The following is an 11898-nucleotide window of genomic DNA, read 5'->3' on the forward strand; positions in this document are numbered from 1 at the left end:
TATAGATACATATTAACCCAAAGTCACAGGTTATGCCTACGAACATATGGCACCCCAATTCTACATTGCCTGACTAAACACACTCTAAGTATTCCACTGACAAGGTTCCTTTTATTATCTGGCACTGTAAGAATTGAGATAGGGACTTCCCTTGTGTTCCAGTGGATAAGACTTCACGCTCCCAATGCAGGGCCCAGGTTTGATCCCTGCTCAGGGAAAGAGATCTTGCATGCCTCAACTGAAAGATCCTGCATGTCGCAACTAACACCCAGCACAGCCAAATAAATAAGTAAATAAAATTTAAAATAACTTCAGCTGCTTTTCCTTATTTACAGAGTGAAAATAAATATTAAAACTTGAGCTAACCTGGACGCCCACCTCTCAGGTGCCAGTGCAGCCTGCAGACTCCACCGCCCCAAGTTCACCTGTGATCACATGAGCTTGAACACATCCCGCAGTTGGCGGACAGTTAGTTGCCATGTGGCTGACAGGGTCTTGGTGCTCTGGCTGGGTTTCAGGCCTGAGCCTCTTAGGTGGGAGATCTGAGTTCAGGACATTTGTCCACCAGAGACCTCCCGGCCCCACGTGATATCAAACAGCAAAAGTTCTCCCAGAGATTTCCATCTCAATGCTAAGACCCAGCTACACTCATGACCAGCAAGCTACAGTGCTGGACATCCTATGCCAAACAACTAGCAAGACAGGAACACAACCCCACCATCAGCAGAGAGGCTGCCTTAAATCATAATAAGGTCACAGACACCCCAAAACACACCACCAGATGTGGTCCTGCCCACCATAAAGACAAGATCCAGCCTCATCCATCAGAACACAGGCACCAGTCCCTTCCACCGAGAAGCCTTCCCAACCCACTGAACCAAACCTTACCCACTGGGAGCAGACAACAAACACAAAAGGAACTATGAACCTGCAGCCTGCCAAAAGGGGACCCCAAACACAGTAAGTTAAGCTAAATGAGAAGACAGAGAAATACACAACAGATGAAGGAGCAAGGTAAAAACCCATCAGACCAAACGAATGAACAGGAAATAGGCAGTCTACCTGAAAAACATTTCAGAGTAATGATAGTAAAGTTGATCCAAAATCTTGGAAATAGAATGGAGAAAATACAACAAGTGTTTAACAAGGACCTAGAAGAACAAAAGAGCAAATAAACAATGATAAACAACACAATAAATGAGATTAAAAATTACCTAGAAGGAATCAATAGCATAATAACTGAGGCAGAAGAACAGATAAGTGACCTAGAAGATAAAATAGTGGAAATAACTACCACAGAGCAGAATAAAGAAAAAAGAATGAAAATAACTGAGGACAGTCTCAGAGACCTCTGGGACAACATTCAAATTATAGTGGTTCCAGAAGAAAAAGAGAAAAAGAAAGGGACTGAGAAAATATATGAAGAGGTTATAGTTGAAAACTTCCCTAATATGGGAAAGGAAATAGTCAAGTCCAGGAAGAACAGAGAGTCCTATACAGGACAAATTCAAGGAGAAACACACCAAGACACATATTAATCAAACTATCAAAAATTGAATACAAAGAAAAAATATTAAAAGCAGCAAGGGAACTGCAACAATTAACATACAAGGGAATCCCTGCAAGGTTAACAGCTGATCTTTCAGCAGAAACTCTGAAAGCCAGAAGGGGGTGGCAGGACATATATAAATTGATGATAAGGAAAAACCTACAACCAAGATTGCTCTACCCAGCAAGAATCTCATTCAGATTCGACAGAGAAATTAAAACCTTTACAGACAAACAAAATCTAAGAAAATTCAGCACCACCAAACCAACCTTGCAACAAATGCCAAAGGAACTTCTCTAGGCAGGAAAAACAGGAGAAACAAAAGACTTACAATAACAAACCTCAAACAATTAAGAAAATCATAATAGAAACATACATATCGATAACTACCTTAAATATAAATGATTAAATGCTCCAACCAAAAGACAGACTGGTTGAATGGACACAAAAACAAGACCCATATAGATGCTGTCTACAAGAGACCCACTTCAGACCTAGGGACATATACAGACTGAAAGTGAAGGGATGGAAAAAATATTCCATGCAAATGGAAATCAAAAGAAAGCTGGAGTAGGAATACTCATATCAGATAAAATAGACTTTAAAATAATGTAATGTTACAAGAGACAAGGAAAGACACTACATAACGATCAAGGGATCAATCCAAGAAGAAGATATAACAATTGTAAATATTTATGCACCCAACATAGGAGCAGCTCAATACATAAGACAAATACTAACAGCCATAAGAGGGGAAATGAACAGTAAAACAATCATAGTAGGGGATTTTAACACTCCACTTTCACCAATGGACAGATCATCCAAAATGAAAACAAATAAGGAAACACAAGCTTTAAATGATACATTAAACAAGATGGACTTAATTGATATTTATAGGACATTCCATCCAAAAACAACAAATTACACTTTCTTCTCAATGCTCATGAAACATTCTCCAGGAAAGATCATATATTGGGTCACAAATCAAGCCTTAGTAAATTTAAGAAAATTGAATAGTATCAAATATCTTTTCTGACCACAATGCAATAGACAAGATATCAATTACAGGAAAAATATGTAAAAAATACAAACAAATGGAGGCTAAACAATACACTACTAAATAAACAAGAGAGCACTGAAGAAATCAAAGAGGAAATCAAAAAATACCTACAAACAAATGACAATGAAAACACGACAACCCAACCTTTCCTGGTGGCTTTACTAGTAATTTTTCTCACAACACAACAATTCCAAAGACAAGGATTTGGAACAAAAAGCAATAAAATAATGGTATCTTGAATATCTCTTAAGAAGCTAGAGTCGTATTTTTTTTTACATCTTTATTGGAGTATAATTGCTTTACAATGGTGTGTTAGTTTCTGCTTTATAACAAAGTGAATCAGTTATACATATACATATGTCCCCATATCTCCTCCCTCTTGCATCTCCCTCCCACCCTCACTATCCCACCCCTCTAGGTGCTCACAAAGCACCGAATTGATCTCCCTGTGATATGAGGCTGCTTCCCACTAGCTATCTATTCTACGTTTGGTAGTGTATATATGTCCATGTCACTGTCTCACTTTGTAACAGCCTACACTTCCCCCTCCCCTGCTCACGGTGTCATCTTTCAGTATTTTAGGCTACAGTTAGCTGCTCTCTTGTGGATGTGATGGGGATTTGGAGCTGAATCTGCCTTCTCAGGCAAAAGCTTTCATTTCTGTATCTTTGCCACTTCACATTATATGGCAATCACTTGGGGAATTGGCCTTGCTAGTCTGTTTCCTAACCTGAAAGGAGATGTCCAAGGCCTTTCCTGTGGGCACACACATCCTAAAGGGAGTGGCACAGCAGGGCTGACCTAAGCCACTGTCAGTTTGGCTGACACCACCATGGATGGGGGCACGCTGGTTTTTAAAGTGCTCTGTCTCCCCATTGCATCCATTGCAGCTTCTCTGACAGCATGCCTGACTCCAACGGCAGCCACCTGAGATCACATTCTTCCATCCTCCATCTCTTCCACAGAATGTCTTTGCTTTGCCTTATTCTGTAGTTCTCACACCCTAGTTGCACACTGGAACCACCCTGGAGCTTTTAAAATGTCTGTTCCCTTGTCAACTTATCCCAAGCAACTGACGCAGTCCATGGTCTTGGAAAGGTACTTGCTGTGGCCAGAGTTGAGAAGTGCTTCCCCAATTTCTTCATCTTCTTGGGTGCCCTTCCTTTTCTAGGTGACTGTTTGTGATTTCTCCCACGTTACCCCTAAGTGGAGTTAAGACAATGGAATCTGAGGCTAGATGCCTGTCTGCACCACCTACTTCCTGTGTGACTTCAGGCCAGTTACACAACCTCTGTCCTGAGTGCCGCCACCTATAAAATGAGGATAAGAATACTGAATTGGTAAGGTTGTTTAGGGACTTAGATGAAGTCGATAAATAAAAAGCCCATAAAAAAGTGATTCTCAAAGTGAAACTTTTCCAGACTGCCTACTGTTGGGGTCGGGGTCCACAAGGGCAAAACAATTTTGATGGTAAATACTAAAACTCTATGTACCTCCTTCACTCTTACTCTCTCACAAGTGTACTGTGGACTCTTCTAGAGGCTCCATGACATATGATGTCAAACAGCTGAATGCAGATGTGACTCCAGCTGCACTTTATTTTCAGCCTGACACTAAAGAAATTCACAGAACGCTATAAACAATGACCTCTAAATTTTGTTTTGGAAAATAGTTACTTTTCATATAAATCCTTATGTTAATATATACTACTTTATTATATGAATTAATAATTTAAAATTTCTCACTTTTAATCTCTAATATGGTAAATATTGAAAGATGCAAACTGTATAAACAAAAACTCTTTGAGGTTCTCAATAATTTAATCTTTATTTTTCTTATTGTGGTAAATATATATAACATAAAATTGACCATGTAACCATTTTTAACTGTATGGCTCAGTGACATTAACTATCTTTTTATTATTGTGCAACTATCACCACCATCCAAAATCCCCCTCCCCTTCCTGCTTCTCATTTAATGACTTCCTTACGCTCTTCCAGGAATTACCAGTTGACTGCTCACCTTCTCCCTCAGAGGCATTGTGACTTTCTTCTGTTCTGTTTGTCTCCCTGTTTTCAATTAACTGATTGCTTAACTTTTAAGAGTAATAGTTGTTTCAGGCAAAAGATTATAACTGTGGGAAAGGGGATGTTGTATGTGATGGGAATGCTGTCCCTCCAGCCTGTACTTCCCAGAGGCAGGAAATTTTAATCATGCTGTGCTCCCAGAAATTATCTTCGTTATGCAAATATTTTTGAGTATTGATATATATTCTATTTATACATATACAAACATGAATATATACTTTTCTTAATTTTCACAGAAATAGGAACATTTCTATACAAAATTTTCTGCAACTTAAATTTCTACTTTGCAAGGTATTTTGAATAGCTTTCCTTATAAGTACACAGTTCTCTCTCTCCCTTTCTCTCTCATGGAAACCACATGTGAATATTGAATAAATAGTGATGAAGGACCTACTGTGAAAAGGGCACTGCCCTTCTATTCCATACCCCGATTCCACTCAGAGACTGTCTTCAACAGTTTTAGGTGCTGTACTTATAGAATTTTCCATGCATATTCACACAGATATGGAAAAAGATAGGAGCATCTTTTCGTATTTACACAAAGAAGACTTTGAAATACACTTTGTTACCACCAGTGATGGATTTTTCTAACTCAGTGTATGTACTCTGTGTGTATCTCCTCATCTCTAACCTGGATCATGAAGATGCCTCATGGCTCTGGACCCACTTTGCCACTACAGGTGATTCTCGGCCATACTGCCTGCAACCCTGGAAAGCAGAAGTACTCCATCTCTTCTGTGCATGGGCCTCTTTAACTTCTAGTGAAGCCTATGGATCCCTTTCCAGAAAAGATAGTTTCAAATGCATTTTTTAAATGCCCAGGATTTAAATATTTGGAAATAGTTATCAAAACTGCTTTTAACATGTGCAGGTGTCATAATTAATATCACCACTTTCAATGCGTGTCTTCAGTCTTCCCTTCCTTCCAGCCCAGCTTGCGTTCTGAGGTGCATTCCCACAACCACTCCCTTGCAAACTGCCCTCACCCTTCCCCTACTCTCCCTCCCTCTGAGAAGACCACCAAACCTGGCTACACATGTCATGTAAGTTCTTATCCCCCTGGGTTTTTCATCAAGAGGACTAGGGCTGGAATGCAAAGCTGTTCTGAATAATCTGCTGATTTGAATTGAGGACAAGGTAGCTTCTCTGCTGGCACCAAAGGACTGCTTCAGAGGGAGCCTATGACTTTAACTTATTCATTAACTTTCATGTCATTCAAAGCATTAGTCTCATGAATGTCCCATGCATGGTGTGTGGACTTGAATTGTCCTGGTGCAGAAAAGTGAGCCAGCTTCTAAGTCTAAAAGCTGAGGCAGCATGCCATCTCCTTAACATACTTGAATGTCCCTGTTTAACATGTTCAATTACCTTGAACATTTAAATTCTTATCTCAGCCCACATGCTGCAGCAACTAGTAGTTAAACTCATTCAACCCAACTGTTTGATTCCTGCCAATGTGCCATTTAAATTATTTCTTCAAAATAATATGTTGAGGATTACTGGCCAAAAAGAACGATCTTTATAAAACAGCATTTGCCAGGAGCGCTCTGGCCATGAGAGGGGATCACTTATATCACCCTGGCAAAATGCCTCACCCTGTTCCTCTCTCCCACCTGGGATCTTCACTGCAATAAAATCTGTGCCCCTCAATATCCTCCATGAACTGGCTTCAGTCTCTGCTCCTGCCTCACCCCTTATTCACTTCTATGCTGATATGGCTGTATGTGCCCCCACACATTTTTTTATCCAATTAAAGGAATATAGTTTTACCTTAAAATATAACAAAAATCACTAGTAATTCCAATAGTCAGATGCATCTCATTTTGTAACTTTCCAGCACATTTTATCATGGGCAAAAAATAAGATCATACCCACATACTTAGTTTTGTTATCTGCATTTTAAATTCGACCCTCCATGGACATTTGCCTTCTACTTTTATGTGCTAAATATTGTGGTGAATGCATAACTTTAATACCCATTATTTACTATAGTGTGTTTATGTACCAGAATTATGTACCAGAATTGTCCATTGCTACACAACTCCAATGAGGTCATTTTTATTCTTATTTTTAAAAATCCTGCTCATGACAGAAATATCTGAAAATATTGAATAACTAGACCTCATTAAAAAAAATCACAATGTGAGGTCACAAACACAGTGAGTGAAAGAAGCCAGTCACAAAGAACACCTACTGCATAATTCCAATTTTGAAAAACAGGCAGAATCGAACAAATGTTTGTGTGTGGGGGTGCATTCTGATGTGAAAAACTATAAGGACAGATAAGGAAGTGGTGATAAAGTATATCTTCAACTGAGCAGTGGCTGTGTGGGTATGTGCTCCTGGATAATTAATTGAGTGCTACACTTAGATTATGCGCTCTTTCCTATATGAATCTGATTGTTCACAATACAAACAGCTTTCAAAGCTCATAACCCCTGTAACCCAGTTAAAAATATCTCTCAGTAACTCATCATATAGACTTCCAGTTTTATTCATATCCCTGATTATATTATACATACTAATTTGTAACATGCTGTTAGTACTTGATATATTGTGACCATCTTCGTCTTTTGGTCACATTTTGATTGAATGGCAACTAGAACGGCCATAATCAAAAAGACTAAACACACCAAAATGTTGGAGAAGTTAGAAACTGTAACCTTCACACATTGCTGGTGGGGATGTAAAATGGTGCAGCCACATGGGGAAACAGTTTAGAACTTTCTAAAAAGGTAAACATACATTTGCTGTATGACCCACTAATCCCAGTCCTGAGTATCTACATGAGAGAAATGAGAACATATACCCATACCGAGTTTTCTATAGAAATGTTTATAGCAGCATTATTCATAAGAGCCAAAACTTGGAACCAATTAATATGTCCAAATACAGATGAATGAATAAACGAACTGTGGTACATCCACACACGTGAATAAATGCTACTGTGCAGTCAAAGCTGCCTGGTACTCATACATGCTGCAATACGGAGGTAACTTAAAAAGAGTCATACACAAAGTATCACACCTCATACGAGTCCAGTTATACTTTGAGTGCTGGCACATAGCTCCCTTGTATGGAACTGGCATTCATTATTTAACCAAGCCCTCTTGTTGGACTTGAAGTTGTTTCCCTTTTTCCAATTTTACAGACATGTCTGTGCTGACCATCTTTGTGACTGAATGTTTATGGCCAAGCTTAGCTACAATTTTGGACAAAAGCCCAGCAGTGGAACTGCCTGTTTGAAGGTTTGTGTATTTTGAACCTTTTGATAAATATTGCCAAATGGCCCTTCACAAAGTTGGCCGGGTCTCCGCTCCCACCAGCATAGCGTGAGGGTCAAATGTTTCTGGTCTGAAATAATAGCACTTGCCTTTCAAATACAGCACTGCTCATCAACATGGTGTAAATGTTGGGGAGTGGGGTGGTCCGGGAGTGGGATGGAAATGGACAGGTGAATGTGTTGTTCCAGCCCTAAATTTTCACTTTCATGATGCCCTGTATTTGTTTGCAGTTCCCTTGGGTACATGGCCACCATGCCGTTATTCATCAATAGTGCCAATCGCCGAGTAGTAGGTTTTGTAGTTGCGACCATCAGATGGATCCTTGGCACCACTGCCATGAGACTGGTGACGTGGCGAGTATGGTATATGGACAAAACCTCACTCTTCCCCTCTGATCTAGCCTGCGTGGGAATGTGGAGAGTCTGCATTTTCCTTCACACGAACAAAATCAGCAGAGCCACAACATGTCACCATTACAGCTACCATGATAATTGCCTACCTCTGGGTATGTGTGTTGTGCAAAACTTCCTCCTGGTCGCCAACATTCTAGGGCTCTGGAAGAAAGCCTCCATTATCTTTCCACTTAGGAATGTGTACATGGGAATTCTTCAGCCGAATGCCTCCTGCAATCCATTTGTCACTTCAGGAATTCTCAACATACCTGCTGGTCTCTGTATCTCGATTGGCGTCATCTGGAATTACCACTCTGTGATGAATGAAGAGCATATTACCTTCCCACCATCTTTCAATATGCCCTTCAAGCCAGATACTCAGCGAATTGGCAGTGCTTCTCTAGAGGTATGTTTGGCTGGCTTCATGATGTTGTTAAGTGGGTTGTTTTTCCTCTCTTACAAACTCCCCCTGGATAGCCAAGTGCGTCCTGAAGTTTCAGAAATGAAAAATTCCTGGTTCATTGACTTTGCAAATCCAAGATTACCAAGAGTTTGTAGGAAGTATTACCAGGATGCTCTATTAAATATTTCCAAGGACTCAAGATCATGGTAAATGAGTTTTGGGCAGAAAGTGGCAAACTGTTTGCTTTGGTTATATTATGAGTCTGAATTTGGTTCATTGATTCAATTAAGGAAATTTCATTTTAAAAAATCTTGCCTACATGCCAGTTTTTAATTATTTTAATTATTGCCTAGTTAATAATACTATAAACCTAGTGTATGGAAATAAGAGTTTCTTAGATTCTCACATCTCCCTCTTAAACTTCTGCTAAAAACAACAGACTTATTTCCTATGGCACAGTAATTACATATATTTATCATATAAAAATTTCCAAAATGTGCAAAAGTAGAGAAAATACTATAAGGAATTCTTCCATATCCATTACCATATTCAAATATCAAAATTCTTCCATATTAGCTTTCTTGCCTTCTTTTAATCTTTTTTTTCCAAAATATTAAGTGACATTATGTCCCCTCATCTTAACAAAAAAGACATTTCCTTGCCTAACCATTAACCATTACCTTGCCTAACCATTAACCATTTCCTTGCCTAAAGAACGTTAACAGTTATTCCTTGCTATCATTTAATACTTAGAATTTTTAAATGCCTCAAAATAAATTCTTCGGATTTGTTTTTTCTACACAAGGTGCTCACAATGACTCTTGAGGCTAAAACTAAAGCATCTTCTCTACCACCATACCCCGTCTGCCCTTTAAAGAAAATTTAGTTTTGCTAAATAAACTGAGTCAATTGTCTTGTCATGAAATGTGTTACTTCTTGAGGCTTAATTAGATTCTAGATCAGGTCTTTGTGGGAGAGTATTTCAGAAGTGGTGCCCTGTGTTTCATACTGAGTGCATTATACCATATGGCATACAGTACTTTTCCTTTTTAATGATGCAAAGTTGATGGGTGGGTCATGAGGGGAAAGCTCATACCCTCTTGTAAAGTTCACCAAACTTCCACCAAAATCTCATCATTGATGGTCCTTATTTAAATCAACTATTGCACTAAGAATTACAAGAGGTGACTTTAATGTGAACAGTCTTGCCAGATTTATTAGCTGGGATGATTTTGTAAAGAACTTTCTCTCATCAAGTATGCCTACTGGGTTATTCTAAAATTCAGCTCATACAAAAAAGTTAAGGTAATGCCTCTTTTTTCCCCCGTATAATTGTTAAAGTTCTAGAGTAAGGAGGGTGAGTGCCGTAAATGTTGTATCTTTAATGTTGACCAATGTATTTTTTAAAAATTGTTTTTGCTACTCTGTTTTTCCTTTTGTTTTTGAATATCAACTCAACTTTTCAGTATAAACTCATAAGATTGCCCATGCTTTTACTATGGAAATTTTCAGTGCATTCAAAAGTTGATAGTGGAGAGGACATGTCAAGAATACATTTAACAACTACACATAGCAAATGTTAGACAAATATTGAAATTTAAACGTTTATTTACCCTATATCTACATACTGCTCCCCTGCCACCCAATCACAGTTTTGCCCAGGTTCACAACTCTCTTGAAATCTATTCATGGATCTCATTTTCAAAATAAGTGACAGCTTCCAAAATTGATTTGTTTGTTGTTTCATGGACATGCTGGAAACTTCCCTTTCTCATAATTTTCAGCTTATTTTTAAAACAAATTAACTTCACTATTTAAAAACCTACCTAGAATATTAATAAGTACAGATGATAGGGACAGAGTAAAGGGACAAGGTGATTAAACAGTTAATCCCACTAGGGGATTATAAGTAAAGAAAAAAGTATGGGAGACACTCTAAGTTAATGATCACTCAAGAAAGCAGGTTTCCTTAACCACAAAGCCAAGCAGACTTATTATTAGCAACAAACTCATGCAACAGAAGCATGAGACATGCCCCAAAACAATAAAATAATGGTGGCTTGAGACCCACATCCTGCCCAGTGACCTCAATTAATAACCCCTAGGACATGCTCTCTACACACTTAAAAAATGATAATTTATGGACAGGTGACATTTCAAAGTGAAAGACCCTCATTGTACTGAGACCTGAAATAATTTTTCCATTGAACCATGACAGCCCCAATTTGACCATGTAGGGACAAGAAAACTCCCCTGCACAACCTGCAGGAGTAGCTGATGATGGAAGCGTGACATCTACCCAAGGACAAGGAGGAAGGTGGCCTTCTCTCCCTCCCCACATTCCTTTGATTATAAAACTGCAGGCCTCTAAGTTCTCGGTGAGCAGCACCGTTTCATTCACCTGCTTGTGAACCTCACTAGCGTCCTATTCCGATAAATCACTTCTTATCTATCACTTTGCCTCTCATTGAATTCTTTCTTCTCTGAGACTGTTCTTTCTACTCTTTCCTCGGAGTCACCTGAAATGCGACCTAGCAGTTCCACAGATATATCCTGCTTAAAATCATTTTACTAAACAGTTATGACTGATGGTTTCTACATTTAAAATTTAAGAAAGAGGGACTTCCCTGGTGACGCAGTGGTTAAGAATCTGCCTGCCAATGCAGGGGACATGGGTTCAAGCCCTGGTCCCAGAAGATCCCATGAGCCATGGAGCAACAAAGCCTGTACACCACAACTACTGAGCCTGCGCTCTAGAGCCCACAAGCCACAACTACTGAGCCTGTGCACCAGAATTACTGAAGCCCGTGCACCTAGAGCCTGTGCTCTGCAACAAGAGAAGCCACCACAATGAGACGTCCGTGCACTGCAATGAAGAGCAGCCCCCACTCTCCACAACTAGAGAAAGCCCGCACACAGCAACAAAGACACAATGCAACCAAAAATTAATTAATTAAAAAATTTTAAAAATAGGTGACTCTATGAAATTAATAGTACTGTAAATGTGTCAAGTATTATCCATTAGAGCATGTTTCTACTTCATGTGTCTAGTGTATGACTTTCATCATTATGAGCATTCTTTTTGTTATATTACTATTGTTATTTCATTGGTTAATTCATTTA

The 11898-nt window shown here is 39.0% G+C and overlaps 1 protein-coding gene across 2 annotated transcripts; it reads left to right on the forward strand.

Annotated features, from left to right (window-relative positions):
• The first annotated feature begins 7904 nt into the window (after positions 1 to 7904).
• On the forward strand, positions 7905 to 11382 carry CLDN34 (claudin 34). 2 transcript variants are annotated; one of them, XM_029241061.1, is made up of 3 exons: positions 7905 to 7944; positions 8211 to 8778; positions 10994 to 11382. In XM_029241061.1, exons 2-3 carry the CDS (start codon positions 8224 to 8226, stop codon positions 11051 to 11053), a joined length of 615 nt encoding a protein of 204 aa, XP_029096894.1. In that variant the 5' UTR covers positions 7905 to 7944; positions 8211 to 8223; the 3' UTR covers positions 11054 to 11382. The 2 variants fall into 2 exon arrangements, with proteins under 2 accessions (XP_029096894.1, XP_029096893.1); XM_029241060.1 differs by lacking the exon at positions 10994 to 11382 and having other exon boundaries at positions 8211 to 9002.
• Positions 11383 to 11898: the final 516 nt, after the last annotated feature.

The sequence above is a fragment of the Monodon monoceros genome, unplaced genomic scaffold (genome assembly GCF_005190385.1).
Source record: "Monodon monoceros isolate NGI ecotype Baffin Bay Population unplaced genomic scaffold, NGI_Narwhal_1 Super_Scaffold_22, whole genome shotgun sequence".
In the NCBI taxonomy this organism is placed as follows: Eukaryota; Metazoa; Chordata; class Mammalia; order Artiodactyla; family Monodontidae; genus Monodon; species Monodon monoceros.